The sequence below is a fragment of the Homarus americanus genome, unplaced genomic scaffold, assembly GCF_018991925.1.
Source record: "Homarus americanus isolate GMGI-L3 unplaced genomic scaffold, GMGI_Hamer_2.0 scaffold24922, whole genome shotgun sequence".
In the NCBI taxonomy this organism is placed as follows: domain Eukaryota; kingdom Metazoa; phylum Arthropoda; class Malacostraca; order Decapoda; family Nephropidae; genus Homarus; species Homarus americanus.
The window spans coordinates 5455560-5471890 of NW_024722610.1; the positions used below are offsets into that span (position 1 = coordinate 5455560).

The 16331-nt window shown below is 50.8% G+C and overlaps 2 protein-coding genes across 6 annotated transcripts in view; both read right to left on the reverse strand.

Annotated features, from left to right (window-relative positions):
- Positions 1-3880, reverse strand: part of LOC121862935 (tetratricopeptide repeat protein 39B-like) — a 74013-nt gene extending 70133 nt beyond the window's left edge. Inside the window, exons 1-3 of one of the 5 annotated variants that reach the window (XM_042361379.1) lie at positions 3637-3880; positions 3320-3424; positions 1462-1537 (exon numbers count right to left, since the gene is read on the reverse strand). In XM_042361379.1, the coding sequence (XP_042217313.1) occupies positions 1462-1537; positions 3320-3424; positions 3637-3659 (204 nt within the window). In that variant the 5' untranslated portion in view covers positions 3660-3880. The other 4 variants (XM_042361376.1, XM_042361377.1, XM_042361378.1 and 1 more) reach the window with 4 other exon arrangements.
- A 7378-nt stretch (positions 3881-11258) lies between these two features.
- Positions 11259-15106, reverse strand: LOC121862977 (4-O-methyl-glucuronoyl methylesterase 1-like; the record flags this gene model as incomplete). The annotated part of the gene is made up of 2 exons (XM_042361434.1): positions 11259-11375; positions 15038-15106. Coding segments are annotated over 2 exons (186 nt in total), but the record flags the coding sequence as incomplete, so codon positions are not given.
- Positions 15107-16331: the final 1225 nt, after the last annotated feature.

A 16331-nucleotide genomic window follows, 5' to 3' on the forward strand; every position in this document is an offset into this window, starting at 1 on the left:
GTTATGGCCTCTACACAGATTTTCAGTAAAATCTTCATACAATTTTACAATGGTTCAGTATATATATATATATATATATATATATATATATATATATATATATATATATATATATATATATATATATATATATATATATATATATATATATATATATATATATATATATATATACACAATGATGGTTATTCTCCTTTATATTGAGATGGAGCATGCATACATACATACATACTGTACATACGTATGCTTTTGTTGTCCATGGGGCATGGTGGTAGAGATGCCTGTTCACACGCAGAGGTCCAGGGTTAGATTCCCCCAAAAATGAGGTATTGTTTGTACTGTATATGGAACTCCGCATGCTATGTGGACTGATGAGATATGTATGTATGTACAGTACATGGGGTCCTCGGATTACGAACGAGTTCCTTTCCTGAGGACATTCTTAAGTCGGCAATGTATGCAAGTCGGAAAACATACCCAATGTGCACTATACCATAACCTAAGTCCTTTTATACATCTAGAATCACTCTGCACTTTAATGTTATGTAAGTTTGCCCTTACCTTGAACTAATTAAACCAGCCCCTACTAGTGACAAAATCTTCCCCATCACTTTCATCATGTGCAGCCTTCAAGTCATCGTGCAAGCTTCTCGCTTTTTTCTGAATCAAGACTACACTTATAGGGAAATGCCATTGATTTTGATCTTCCACCCATATCACTAACAATCTTTCCATTTCAATTATCAATGCACTTCTTTGTTTTGTTGTAACAGTTGAGTGCATTGGTGTAGATCCTTTTACATAATCAAGAATTTTCTGATTGTCTTTTCAAATTGTTCCGACAGTAGACCGACTGAAGCCCAACGCTTTACCAATGATTGAGGGTGTTTTGCCTTTTTCAGAACATTTGATTACATCAACTTTCACTTCCATTGTAATTTTTTTTCCTTTTCTTGGATGCATTACTATCACTTGCACCAGCTTTGCATTTGGGAGTCATGATGAGGGCAAAAAAATTGAGTTAATAAGCAAAAAACAACAGTTTGCACTTGATCACACACGTTACTGAGGTGAGGGCAAGGCGTATCGACACTCCCTCAAGGCACATGGCTGGGTGATGCATTACTCCCACCTGCTGCTCTGCCTTGCTGCTACACCACGCAAACTAGTTCTCGTATGTTAATACTGTACTACAAACCAGTTGTACCTATATTGGATTCTTAAAATAATTTACCTTATGGAACCTCGTTCGTATCGGCGAGCGTTCGTAACCCGAGGACTCGCTGTGTCTATGTATGTATGATGCATTGATGGTTATTCTCCTTTATAGTTAGATTGAGCATAATAGAGAAGGATATTCCAGGTATAAATATATATTCATTAACTAAAGTAGACAAGTAGTCTTCTGAGAAAGCCTTGTGTCTCATGAAGCTACATGGACAGTTAGGTCAAGTCACTCACAGGGTCAAAGGTCATGATGGCTTGAAGATACATGAAGGTGCCATAGCCAAGCCCATGGTACATGCTCTTATGTGCCCTGGGGAAGGAGATAAGCACTTTCAGATATTGTTCTAAGTAAACCTTGCAGGACATGAGAAGGTGGTCAGGGGGGGGGGTGAGAAAAGGTCAAGTGTGGAGGGACTGTGGAGGGACTGAGTGGAGGGAAGTGTGGAGGGACTGAGGAAGATAGTAGAGTTAGGAAGGAAAAGAATGAATAAGAATATAGTACATTGTACTGTACTATATGTGGAAGGGAATCAACAATAAAAAAAATCTATAAACTTTAAAAGGGAATAAAAATACACTCACAATATATGGAGACAAATATTATTATATCTGGCATCTTTGTGTTGTAGCTTCAGTGGATCTGTCACCATTGTTCCTAAAACTTCTCTTACTAACAGAAATAAACAACACATTTTCAATTGCTACCAGACTGGTGCCTGTACTCCAGCACTTCAGATACCCAGAGAGATGAGACTTGAGAGCGCCTGCTGTTGCTCAGTTTGTACGCTCGGCTGGCAAAGGGTGACTTAATAGAAGTTTATAAACACCTCAGCAGAAATTATTAAGGTGAGTCTTTATACCTGGAGCTGGTAGATGCCATGCCCCACTAGAGGTCACAGCCTCAGATTAAAGAAGCCACAAATTCAGAAAAATGTCAGTGTGAGCTTTTATGGGGTAAGAGATGTGAGCTCGTGAAATAAACTGTCAGAAGGTTGTGACTGCACCAATGTGTGAGCTCATTTAAAACCAGGCATGACAGACACTGCCACAGGTTCAGACACATTTTGTGTGTATATATATATATATATATATATATATATATATATATATATATATATATATATATATATATATATATATATATATATATAGACCCCGACTTACGACTACGTGGACTTACGACCGTCGGACTTACGACCGCCGCAGATTTTTTATTAAAATTTTTTTTTCAAATGACACACGCATTTTCTATACCGAAACGTTTCCAGTTAATGTAGTCTCCATGTATAATTAGAAAATTATGGGGGCCCCATGTGCATTCAGCTGACTACATTAAAGGTTAAGTGCTCAGTCACACTGTATCCATTCCTTATTATTTATTACTTTCACTGTACTGTATCCATTCATCATTATTCATTACTTTTACTGTACTGTATTTCATTGTAGATTTTTTATTAATTTTTTTTTTTTTTTTTTTTTATCTATGTCGGACTTACGACCATGTCGGACTTACGACCTGGGGGTCCCTAACCCCGTCGTAAGTGGACCTGGTCTCACCCTCCTCTGTATATATACACCTTGATTTGTATTTCTCTCTAGTCTGTACTCCCCCTGAAGATGAAATTGAATGAAAGCGCTGGGAACCGTGTTTTCTTCTCCCTTGTGGTTATCACATATATATATATATATATATATATATATATATATATATATATATATATATATATATATATATATATATATATATATATATATATATATATATATATATATATATATATATATATATATTTTTTTTTTTTTTTTTTTTTTTTTTTTATATCACTTGTTTGTTGGAAGACTATGAGAACATAAGGCATTCACTTTGTTATACCTGGCCACAGAAAAGTCTTAGCCTTACGATTAAAAAAAAACGAAACAATCAAACGTCAACCAAGACAAGGCCGCAGTCCTTGGGCACCATCTAGTCAACAGGGGTAGCGTGACGTCATTGAATGGGGTGGAGCTACATTTTATGACGTTACAGTGGTGTGTCCTTACTGTGCATAGTCCTTGGTTACTCACTACCATGAGTACAAGAGGTGGTACTCACCACGGCCTCATTAGCGCTCTGGCCTCCTCGAAGCGGTTGTTGAAGAAGTAGCTACAGGCTAGCTTGGCTTCCTCCATGGCCGCCGAGAGGTCCATCTCACACACCCTGGCGGAGAAAACGTTTATTACACACTGGCTGGACCACCAATCTTAACCTTACTTAACTTACTTTAGAGTATAACTTGGATATTTTGAGCTGACAAACGACACCTTAAATGGCACATTAGAAAATAAATGTTACCATATGAGACAAAGGTGTTAGTTGCTCAAGGTCTCATCAACACTAACATTCCTCTTTAAACTGTACATACCACTTACCGCTTTCTAAAGAAGATGTTCATTTTTGTCGCTCTGTTTCAGGGTGGGTTGAACACTTCGTAAACAGTCAATATTTTCGTTTTTTTTTCATAAATTTTTTCCTGGTATTATCACAATGGCGTCACACTTTTCCCCAGGAGTTCATCTACATGTACCACACATTATTACCACTAGTCCCTGGGCTCATTACACCATTTACCCGTCAGTTATTTACACTACAAGAAAAAGAAAGTTGTATGCATGATGTTTTCGTTTCTCCCCAGCTTCAACAGACCCAACAGTGAGCTGACAAGACTGGTGAACTAAAAAAAATATCAATGTCTGCATCATGTGAGAGGTGAACACAACGTGAGCATCAATCAAACGAGCTTCACTTTACCTGTGTGTGTGTGTGTGTGTGTTCAGAAAAGTAGTAGTGAGGGGGAGGGAGGGGGAGATCTACATGACTGTGATCTTCAGTGATCCACGGTGAGCAGTGAAGAAAGCATAACGGACGTGGTGTGGGGGTTGGGAGGGCGGTAAGGGTGATCAATCTTAAGTATTAACTGGAGAAATTCTCTAGCTGGCACCCACCCCCTTACTCCGTCAACTCCCCTTCGTTACTCCATCCCTCCCTCACATAATACGCTATCCCTCACTTCCTCTTTCCTTACTCCATCCATCCCTCCTTCCATACTCCCTCCCTCCTTACTTCCTCCATCCCTCCCTCACTCCTTACTCCATCCCCCCCTCCTTACTCCTCCCTCCTCCTTACTCCCTCCCTCCCTCCTTCCTTACTCCATCCCTCCCTCATTCCTCACTCCTCCCTCTTTACTCCCTCACTCCACCCAAGTGCCTCACGGGGAGTTGGTCCGGGGCAAAAAACGTAGAATTAGAGGATAAGTGGATAGAGTGAAATAGAGAACAACTACTGTAAATAATGTCTCAAGGCAAAAAGTGTGTTCCTGGGGGGAAAAAGTAAGTTCCTAGGGAAAAAAATGTGGTTCCGAAGGAAAAAATTATGTTCCTGTGTACCTAATGGGAAAAGATATGTTCCTGGTAAAAAAAAAAAAGTGGATTGGAGGGGGAAAAGTAAGTTCCTGGGATAGAAGAAAAAATGAGGCTTCTAGGGTAAAAGTGTAGATATGGTAAGCGAGAGAGGCGGGACGTGGTGAAGGAAGGAAGAAGCAGCTTGTGTAGTAACTCCGGGTAGGTAATTCTCGCCTGGAAGCTGAGTAAAGGGGAACACTGACTATTGATGGCAACCTCGGCCACCATACATACAGTACATAATATTTATAATAATAACACGTAAAACTAGTTTGGTAACGGCGAAAGAATGAAGCACGATTATTTTTGACTCAACGAACAATATGAAGGGCGGGCGAACAAGCTGGTTAGCAGGCAGTCTGGCTGACTGGCTAGGAGGGAGGGAGGGAGGCAGACAGGAGGGAGGGAGGGAGGCAAACAGGGGGGCAAGGAGGCAGGCAGGAAGGCAAGGAGGCAGGCAGGAAGGAAGGCAGGTAGATAGATAGATAGGCAGGCAGGAAGGAAGGAAGGTAGGCAGGTAGGTAGACAAGAAGGCAGGCAGTTAAGAAAGCAGGCAGGCAGACAGGATGGCAAGCAGGCAGACAAAATGGCAGACAGGCAGGCAGACAGGAAGGCAGACGAGCAGACAAGAAGGAAGGCAGACAAGCAGACAAGAAGGAAGGCAGACAGAATGGCAGAAAGGAAGGTAGACAAGCAGACAGGAAGACATACAAGCAGACAGAAAGGCAGACATCACAGAACAGTATCCAGGCAGGTGAGCTTCAAAACTCTCTCCCTCACTCTGCCTAACAGTGAAGCTTCAAAGGTTAGCAACGTCAGTTTTTTTTAATATTATTATTAAAGTTCGTAACACCAATTTCCTCCTCCTGTAACGGTATGTTACGTTACCGCACACAACTGACACACATACACACCCCCACCACACACACGTACGGTCACGATTAGACTACCGTAACTAGACACGTTCACTTATTACCATTATTAAAGGGAATATTCAACGTACGTATAGTTCCAGGATCTGGTTCAGTATAATCTTTTGACTAAAAACCGAACTGACTTACTAATACACAACACATTGATGGGTGGGAGGGTCACATCACCGAACACAACCTACAGTATACCTACAGATGAATTGTCTTTAGGATCAGTTAAGGAAAAGAATCAACTTGTAATGCCCTGGGAATCCAAGACGCTGTCTCCTTGCCTACACGACCCCACTCCAAGCAGTAGCAAGAAGGAGAGAACTTTAAGCTAGTGTCCACCACCACGGCACAGCATAGACTGGCGCCAACTACACAAATTTCCCCCCACTACCATGGAGAGAGTTCCCACGGGAGGGAGGGGGGGTGAAGATTTTTTCCCTCAGCGTCGCTCGATCTCTGAGTTTCACTTGTTCTATTGTGTGTTTAAACAGAACACAACAGGACCCAATAACTGAACATATCAATAACAATAAAAGAACACAACAGGCTGAAATTACTGGTGCTGGGATCATCATAATAAGTGGCTGTCACTACCACTATCACCACTACTACCATCACCACCACCACTATCACCGTCACCGTCACCACCACCACTACCACCATCACCACCACCACCACTACCACCATCACTAGTGGTGTAGGTGCTGGTGGAGTGATGAGTGGGTGGAATGACGGTGTGGGTGGAGTGATGGGTCGGTCGAGTGGTGTAGGTGCGGGTGGATTGAGGTCTGGGTAGATTGAGGGGTGGGTGGAATGAAGGTGTGGGTGGAGTGGTGGGTGGGTGGAGTGGTGGGTGGGTGCACTGATGGGTGGGGTGGGTGCACTAATGAGTGGGTGGAGGATGGGTGGGTGGAGGATGGGATGGGTGGAGTGATGGGTGGGTGGAGGATGGTGGTGGAGGATGGGTGGGGTGGAGTGATGGGTGGGGAGGAGGGTGGGTGGAGGGTGGGTGGGGTGGAGGATGTGGGTGGGTGGTGGGGGGGTGGTGGGTGGTACTGATGGGTGGGTGCACTGATGGGTGGGTGGAGGATGGGTGGGTGCACTTGATGGGTGGATGGAGGATGGGTGGGTGGAGGATGGGTGGGGGAGGATGGGTGGGGGAGGATGGTGGGTGGAGGATGGGTGGAGTGGTGGGGGAGGGTGACTGAAGGGTGGGGTGGAGGGTGGGTGGGGGATGGGTGGGTGGAGGATGGGTGGTGCACTAATGGATGGGTGCACTGATGAGTGGAGGAAGGGTGTGGAGGATGGGTGGGGTGGAGTGGTGGGGTGGTGGGTGGGCACTGATGGTGGGTGGAGTGGGTGGGTGCGCTGATGTGGGTGGAGGATGGGTGGGTGGAATGATGGGTACGGTGGAGGATGGGTGGGTGGAATGATGGTGGTGGAATGATGGTGGTGCACTGATGGGTGGTGGGTGAGTGATGGGTGGGGAGATGGATGGGGTGGAGGATGGGTGGGTGGAGGATGGGTGGGTGGAGTGGTGGGGGTGGAGTGGTGGGTGGGTGCACTGATGGTTGGGTGGAGGGTGGGTGCACTGATGGGTGGGTGGAGGATGGGTGGGTGGAATGATGGGTGGTGGAATGATGGGTGGGTGGAATGATGGGTGAGGTGGAATGATGGGTGGGTACCATGGTGGGTGACTGATGGATGGGTGGAATGATGGATGGGTGGAATGATGGGTGGGTGGAGGTGGTGGGTGGAGGGGTGGTGGGTGAATGATGGGTAGGTGCACAGATGGGTGGGTACACTGATGGGGGATGGAGATGGGTGTGGAATGATGGGTGGGTGGAGAGGTGGGTGGGTGGAATGATGGGTGGATGCACTGATGGGTGGGTACTGATGGGTGGGTGGAGGATGGGTGGGTACACTGATGGGTGGATGGAGTGATGGTGGGTGGAATGATGGGTGGGTGGAGGTGGTGAGTGCACTGATGGGTGGATGGAGGATGGGTGGGTGAGCGGTGTGTGTGGTGGGAGGTGCGTGGTGGGAGGAGGTGGGTGGGAGTGGTGGTGGTGGAGTGATGGATGGGGGGTGGTGGGGGAGGAGGGTGGGGGTACTGATGGGGGGTGGAGTGGTGGGTGGTGCACTGATGAGTGGATGGAGGATGGGAGTGGAGAGGATGGATGGGTGGAATGATGGGTGGGTGGAATGATGAGTGGTGGGATGATGGGTGGGGTGGAGGATGGTGGTGGAATGATGGGTGGGTGGAGGGTGGGTGGGGAATGAAGGTGGGTGGAGGGGGGTGGGTGGAATGATGGGTGGGTACTGATGGGGGTGGAAAGGTGGTGGACTGATGGTGGTGGGTGCACTGATGGGTGGGCACTGATGGGTGGGGTGGAGTGATGGTGGTGGGAGGATGGGTGGTGAGTGTGGGTGGTGGGCACTGATGGGTGGGGTGGAGGATGGGTGGGTGGAGTGGTGGGTGGGTGGGTGGAGGTGGGTGGGTGGTGGAGGATGGGTGGAGGGATGGTGGTGCACTGATGGATGGATGGAGGATGGGTGGTGCACTGCTGGGTGGTGGGAGGGTGGGTGGGTGGAGTGGTGGTGGTGGAGGGTGGTGGCTGGAGGATGGGGGGAGGATGAGGGGTGGAGTGGTGGGTGGGTGTGGAGGATGGGTGGAGTATGATGGTGGAGGATGAGGGTGCACTGATGGGTGGAGTAATCGGTGGGTGGAGTGGGTGAGGGTACTGGGTGGGTGGTGATGAGGGTGAGTGGTGGGTGGGTGGAGGAGGTGGGTGGGTGGAGGATGGGTGGGTGCACTGATGGGTGGTGGAATGAAGGTGGGTGGAGGTGGGTGGGTAATGATGGGTGGTGCACTAATGGGTGGGTACACTGATGGGTGGATGGAGTGATGGTGGATGGAATGATGGTGGTGGAGGGTGGGGTGAGGACTGATGGGTGGGTGCACGATGGGTGGTAATGATGGGTGGGTGGTTGGAGGATGGGTGGGTGCAATGATGGGTGGTGCACTGATGGGTGGGCACGATGGGTGGATGAGGATGGGTGGTGGAATGGTGGGTGTACTGATGGGTGGATGATGGGTGAGTGGAGGGCAGGTGGGTGGGAGGTGGGTGGGAGGGTGGGGAGGATGGGTGGGTGGAGGGTGGGTGGGTGGAGGATGGATGGGTGGAGTGGGGTGGTGGAGGGTGGGTGGTGGAGGGTGGGTGGGTGCACTGATGGGGGGGAGGGTGGGTGCACTGATGGGTGATGGAGTGATGGGTGGGTGGAGCGGTGTGTGGGTGAGGGTGTGTGGGTGAGTGTGGGTGGAGGATGGGTGGGTGGAGTGTGGTGGTGGAGTGATGGATGGGTGGAGTGGTGGGTGTGGAGTGGGTGGAGTGGTGGGTTGCACTGATGGGGGGTGGAGTGGTGGGTGGGTACTGATGGGTGGATGGAGGATGGGTGGGTGGAGTGATGGGTGGGTGGAATGATGGGTGGGTGGAATGATGAGTGGGTGGGATGATGGGTGGGGTGAGTGGTGGGTGGGTGGAATGATGGGAGGTGGAGTGGGTGGGTGGAATGAAGGGTTGATTTTTATTTTGCTTGCAGCGGCTACTTTATTGTGCACCCCACACTCATCCTGTGAGCGGTAGCGCGAAAGGATTACAGAGTAGGTTTACAAAGGGTCATAATAATTAACCCCCGTTGTCAGGATATTATGGCACTGAATGTTACACAGTATTTCATTTACATTATTTGTTTAGTTATACATAAAGGGTAACTTTATTCACAAATGTGGGTACAGGCGTGTGAGGTATGTCTGGCCTCACACTTTGTTATTACATTTACGTGGGAGGTATTCACACATTGTGTATTTGGTTCTGTACATGAGAATTGATATAGTTACTAAGTGCAAAAAGTGGATACAATCTTAATATGTCGGCTATCTACATTAGAGATGAAGTGTTGTGCTTTCACACACAGTGTGCTTGGACCTGTCTCAAAAGGTTTTATCTTCACACAGTCGAGACTTGTGTTAAGTGTGGCCATATGTATGGCCACACTAATTTTACATTTAGTTTTTACATCTGCTTAGAAAAACATACTGCCAAAGGGTACTTATATCCTAACCTTAACTAGCGGCACAACATCTTGTAATTCAGTGATCTGTTACTGCCCTTAACATGTTTCACTGGATATCTCATCATGGTAACCTATGGGATCGACTAGTGCCTGTTTGCACTTGTCTACTTGCGTCAAACTCATCAACCTTCTAAATTACAGTTTATGTTCATGCTGACAGACCCAAATTGTATTCAAGGTTTTGTAGCAGACGAGTTTGGCGAGGCATCAACTCTGTCATGTTTTATGAGGCCTGTGAGGGGATCCACAATAGCTTGACCCTGACACTGGATCAACAAGGCACGATATTTGTGTCTGGCTCAGAGACAAAAGTGTGACAACCTGGAGTCGAGGGTACCAAGGGCAAGTAGTGAGGATAGAGAGTCAGTGATGATGAGACTGTCAGTAAAAGTGGTTTGCAATGAATTTAATAGCTGTGAGTATGACAACCATTTTGTAGAGTGATGCCCAGTTGCACTAACTTTCAATTACATTACCGTCAAGTTGAGTCACAACAATAGCATCTTCCAGCCTCCCACTGGCGGTGTTTAGAGATCCATCAGTGTAGATGGTCTGTGTGATATTATCATGAGTCTGTAGAGTGTGTGTATGTGTTCAAGAGCTCTCAATTTGGCAGTGTGTTGGAGATAAATGCTTTGTATAATTAATTTTTAGGCGGATACGTTTATCAGGATATCGAAGGAACTGTCCGCCAGGGTGGCAGGAAGCGCTGTTGTGTCTCAACCTTTGTACAGGTGGTTGGGTCCAACATCTTCATATGTGTAGCTGTAAAGTTTGGATCCATTTAGACTCAGTAGTCCCATGGTTCATACATATTTCAGCAATTTTAGAAACAATGTTATCAGGATCACCACGCAGAAGCCTTAGCTATCTTGGAGGTTGACTTCAATTATTCGGATCTTAACACTGGCATACCTAGTTCTATCTCTTTAGTGCTCATGGACATCCTAGGATAATTCCTGAGGGCTTATTTCATTGAGCTTGTCAACGCCTTTTCCTGTCACGAAATGACCAGGCTGGTGCGTGGTAATCGATCAGATATCTTATATAGCCCAGGTACATTGTTTTAACAATTTAATATTAGCACCATAGTGCGGGCTGTACCCGCCACACTTCTAAGAGGTCTCAGTCTGTCAGTACATTGGCGGTTAGTTTGTATGGCAGGTAGGGCACAAGGGACGAATACCAAGATATTTAAAAGAAGAAACATAGTCAATAGTGTTGAATGAAGGTTAGGTGGGAGTGGTGGGTGGGTGGAATGATGGGTGGGTGCACTGATGGTGGGTGAAAGGTGTGGTGACTGATGGGGGTGGGAGGATGGGTGGGAGTGATGTGTGGGTGGAGTGGTCGGTGGGTGGAGTGGTGGTGGGTGGAGTGGTGGTGGGTGGAGGGTGGGTGGTGGGTGGAGTGATGGTGGGTGGGAGGATGGGTGGGTGGAGGATGGGTGGGTACTGATGGGTGGGTGGGAGTAATTGGTGGAGGATGAGTGGGTGCACTGATGGTGGGTGGTGATGAGTGGGTGAAGTGGTGGGTGGGTGGAGGATGGGTGGGTGAGTGATGAGTGGGTGCACTGATGGTAGGTGGGATGGGTGGTGGTGAGTGATGGGTGGGTGCACTGATGGGTGGATGCACTGATGGGTGGGTGCACTGCTGGGTGGGTGGGAGGATGGGTAGGTGGTGTGATGGGTGAGTGGAGGATGGGTGGAGGAGTGATGGTGGGTGGGGCACTGATGGGTGGATGGAGTGATGGGGTGGGCACTGAGGTGGGTGGAGTGGTGGGTGGGTGGGTGGAGTGATGGGTGGGTGCACTGATGGGTGGTGCATTGATGGTGGGTGCACTGATGGGTGGGTGCACTGATGGTGGGCACTGATAGGTGGGTGGGTGAGTGATGGGTGGTGCGCTGATGGGTGGGTGCACTGATGGATGGGTGCACTGATGGTGGGTGCACTGATGGGTTGGGTGGAGTGGTGGGTGAGGTAGTGATGGGTGAGTGAGGCTGTGGGCTGGTGGGTGGGTGGGCTGGTGGGTGGTGGAGGATGGGTGAGTGGAGTGGTGGGTGGAGGGTGTAGTGATGGGTGGGTGGAGTGCTGGGTGGGCTGGGTGGGTGGGATGGGGTGGAGTGGTGGGTGGAGTGCTGGGTTGGTGGAGTGCTGGGTGGGTGGAGTGCTGGGTGGGTGGAGGAGGATGGGTGGGTGCACTGATGGGTGGAGGATGGGTGGTGCACTGCTGGGTGGAGTGGTGGGTGGTGGGAGGGTGGGTGGCTGGAGTGATGGGTGGGTGGAGGATGAGGGTGGGAGGATGGGTGGGTGGAGTGGTGGGTGGTGGTGGAGGATGGGTGGGTGGAGGATGGTGGTGGGAGGATGAGGGTGCACTGATGGGGGTGGAGAATCGGTGGGTGGAATGGTGAGTGGGCACTGATGGTGGGTAGATGAGTGGGTGGAGTGGAGGGTGGTGTGGAGTGATGGGTGGGTGGGTGGTGATGGGTGGGTGGAGTGATGGAATGATGGGTGGGTGGAATGATGGGTGGGTGGAGTGGTGGGTGGGTGGAGTGGTGGTGGGTGGAGTGGTGGGTGGGTGGAATGGATGGTGGGTGCACTGATGGGTGGGTACACTGATGGGTGGATGGAGTGATGGGTGGATGGAATGATGGGTGGGTAGATTGGTGGTGGGTGGGAGTGGTGGGTGGGTGACTGATGGGTGGATGGAGTGATGGTGGTGAATGATGGGTGAGTGATGGGTGGGTGAGGATGGTGTGGGTGGAATGATGGGTGGGTGGAGTGGTGGGTGGTGGAATGATGGGTGATGGAGTGATTGTGGGTGCACTGATGGGTGGGGCACTGAGGGTGGGTGCACTGATGGGTGGGTGGAAAGATGGGTGGGTGGGAGTGGTGGGTGGTGGAGTGATGGGTGGAAATGATGGGTGGGTGGAGTGGTGGGGTGGTGAATGATGGTGGGTGAATGAAGGTGGGTGGAGTGGTGGGTGGGTGGAATGATGGGTGGGTGCACTGATGGGTGGGGTGAAAGGTGCGTGGGTGACTGATGGGAGGAGTAATGGGTGGGTGGAGGGTGGGTGGGTGCACTGATGGGTGCACTGATGGGTGGGTGGTGATGGGTGGGTGAGTGTGGTGGGTGTAGTGATGGTGGGTGGAGGCTGGTGGGTTGGGGGTGGTGGAGGATGGGTGGTGGGAGGGTGGGTGGAGTGGTGGTGGTGGGTGGAGGGTGGGTGGGTGGAGGATGTGGTGCACTGATGGGTGGATGGAGGATGGGTGGATGGAGGATGGGTGGGTGCACTGCTGGGGTGCACTGCTGGGTGGGTGGAGGGGGTGGGTGGGTGGAGTGGGTGGGTGGGTGGAGTGGTGGGTCGGTCGAGTGGTGGGTGGGTGGAGTGATGAGTGGTGGAGTAATGAGTGGGTGGAGTGATGGGTGGAGAGTGCTGGGTGGGTGGTGGAGTGATGGGTGGGTAGAGTGATGGGTGGGTGGAGGATGAGGGTGCACTGATGGGTGGGTGGAGTAATTGCGGGGTGAGTGGTGAGTGGGTAATGATGGGTGGTGATGACTGGTGAAAAGGGTGGGTGGAGGGGATGGGTGGGTGGAGGATGAGTGGGTGGAGTGGATGGGTAGGTGGGAGGATGGGTGGTGGGTGATGCGTGATGGGTGAGTGGAGGATGGGTGAGTGGAGTGATGGGTGGGTGGAGTGATGGGTGGGTGGGTGGGTGCACTAATGGGTGATGGAGTGATGGGTGGGTGCACTGATGGGTGGGTGGAGTAGTGGGTGGGTGGAGTGGTGGGTGGTGGAGGTGATGGGTGGGTGCACTGATGGGTGGGTGCACTGATGGGTGGGTGGGTGGGTGGGTGGAGTGATGGGTGGGTGCACTGATGGGTGGATGGAGGATGGGGTGCACTGATGGTGGGTGAGTGGTGGTGGGTGCACTGATGGGTAGATGAGTGATGGGTTGGTGAAATGATGGGTGGGTGGAATGATGGGTGGATGCACTGATGGGTGGGTGGAGGATGAGTGGGTGCACTGATGGGTGGGTGGAGAATTGGTGGGTGGAGTGGTGAGTGGGGCACTGATGGGTGGGTGGTGATGACTGGGTGAAAAGGTGGGTGGAGGATGGGTGGGTGGGAGGATGAGTGGGTGGAGTGATGGGTAGGTGGGAGTGATGGGTGGGTGGGTGGAGTGATGGGTGGGTGGCGTGATGGTGGTGGAGGATGGGTGAGTGGAGTGATGGGTGAGTGGGAGGATGGGTGGGTGGAGGATGGGTGGGTGGGTGTACTGATGGGTGGATGGAGGATGGGTGGATGGAATGATGGGTGGGTAGATTGGTGGGTGGGTGAGGGTGGGTGGGTGGACTGATGGGTGGGTGCACTGATGGGTGGGCACTGATGGGTGGATGGAGTGATGGGTGGGTGGAATGATGGGTGGGTTGAGTGGATGGGTGGTGGAGGATGGGTGGTGGAATGATGGGTGGGTGGGTGGAATGATGGTGGGTGAATGATGGGTGGCACTGATGGGTGGGTGCACTGATGGGTGGGTGGAGTGGTGGGTGGCACTGATGGGTGGATGGAGGATGGGTGGTGAGCGGTGCGTGGTGAGTGGTGCGGTGGAGATGGTGGTGGAGGGTGGGTGGTGGAGGATGGATGGTGGAGTGGGTGGTGGAGTGGTGGGTGCACTGATTGAGGGGTGAGGGGTGGCACTGATGGGTGGATGGAGTGATGGGTGATGAGGTGGGTGGAATATGGGTGGGTGGAATGATGAGTGGGTGATGATGGTGGGTGAGTGATGGGTGGGTGAATGATGGGGAGGGTGGAGTGGTGGGTGGTGGAATGAAGGTGGTGAGTAGTGGGTGGGTGGAATGATGGGTGGGCGCACTGATGGGTGGGTGAAAGGTGCGTGGGTGACTGATGGGTGAGTAATGGGTGGGTGGAGTGGTGGGTGCACTGATGGGTGGGAACTGATGGGTGGGTGGTGATGGTGGTGGAGTGGTGGGTGGAGTGGTGGGTGTAGTGATGGGTGGTGAGTGCTGGGTGGGTTGGTGGGTGGGTGGAGTGGATGGGTGGGTGAGGATGGGTGGGAGTGGATGGGTGGTGCACTGATGGGTGGATGGAGGATGGGTGGATGGAGTGATGGGTGGGGCACTGCTGGCACTGCTGGGTGGGTGGAGTGGTGGGTGGGTGGAGGGTGGGTGGTGGGAGTGGTGGGTGGGTCGAGTGATGAGTGGGTGGAGTAATGGGTGGGGGAGGATGGGGTGGGTGGAGTGATGGGTGGGTGGCGATGGGTGGGTGAGGATGTGGGTGCACTGATGGTGGGTGGTGATGACTGGGTGAAAAGGTGGGTGGGTGGAGGATGGGTGGGTGGAGGATGAGTGGGTGGAGGATGGGAGGTGGAGGATGGGTGGGGTGGGTGAAGTGATGGGTGGGTGCCGTGATGGGTGGGTGGAGGATGGGTGAGTGGAGTGATGGGTGAGTGGAGGATGGGTGGGTGATGGGTGGGTGGGTGGGTGCACTGATGGGTGGATGGAGTGATGGGTGGGTGCACTGATGGTGGGTGCACTGATGGGTGGTGGAGTGGTGGGTGCACTGATGGGTGGGTGGAGTGGTGGGTGGGTGGAGGATGGGTGGGTGGAGTGGTGGGTGGTGGTGCACTGGTGGGGAGGATGTGGGAGTGGTGTGGTGGGTGGAGTGGTGGGTGGGTGGAGTGGCGGTGGGTGGGAGTGATGGGGGTGCACTGATGGGTGGATGGAGTGATGTGGGTGGAGTGGATGGGTGGCAATGCTGTGGTGGAGGATGGGTGGGTGGCGTGATGGGTGGGTGGCGGATGGGTGGTGGCGTGATGGTGGGTGGTGTGATGGGTGGATGGAGGATGGGCGGGTGCACTGATGGGTGGGTAGGGTTGGGTGGTTCGAGTGGTGGGTGGGTGACCTGATAGGTGGGTGGAGTGATGGGTGGGTGGAGTGTGTGTGTGGCGGGTGGAGTGATGGGTAGAGTCTCAGTGTAATTTTGTCCCCTATCTGATGATGCTAAGTGGGCAGTATCTAGTTAAAGGTGGAGTCTCAGTGTAATTTTGTCCCCTAACTGGTGCTAAGTAGACGTATATAGTTAAGGTAGAAGTCTCAAGTGTAATTTTGTCTTCTGGACTTTGGTGCTAAGTAGACGTATCTAGTTAAGGTAGAGTCTCAGTGTAATTTTGTCCCCTAACTGGTGCTAAGTGAACGTATCTAGTTAAGGTAGAGTCTCAGTGTAATTTGTCCCTAACTGGTGCTAGAGTAAAGACATTATCTAGTTAAGGTTGAGTCTCAGTGTAATTTTGTCTCTTAACTGGTGCTAAGTGAACGTATCTAGTTAAGGTAGAGTCTCGAAGTGTAATTTTGTCCCTAACTGGTGCTAAGTGAACGTATCTAGTTAAGGTAGAGTCTCAGTGTAATTTTGTCCCCTAACTGGTGCTAAGTGAACGTATCTAGTTAAGGTTGAGTCTCAGTGTAATTTTGTCTCTTAACTGGTACTAAGTGAACGTATCTAGTTAAGGTAAGAGTCTCAGTGTAATTTTTGTCTCTAACTGGTGCTAAGTGAACGTATCTAGTTAAGGTAGAGTCTCAGTGTAATTT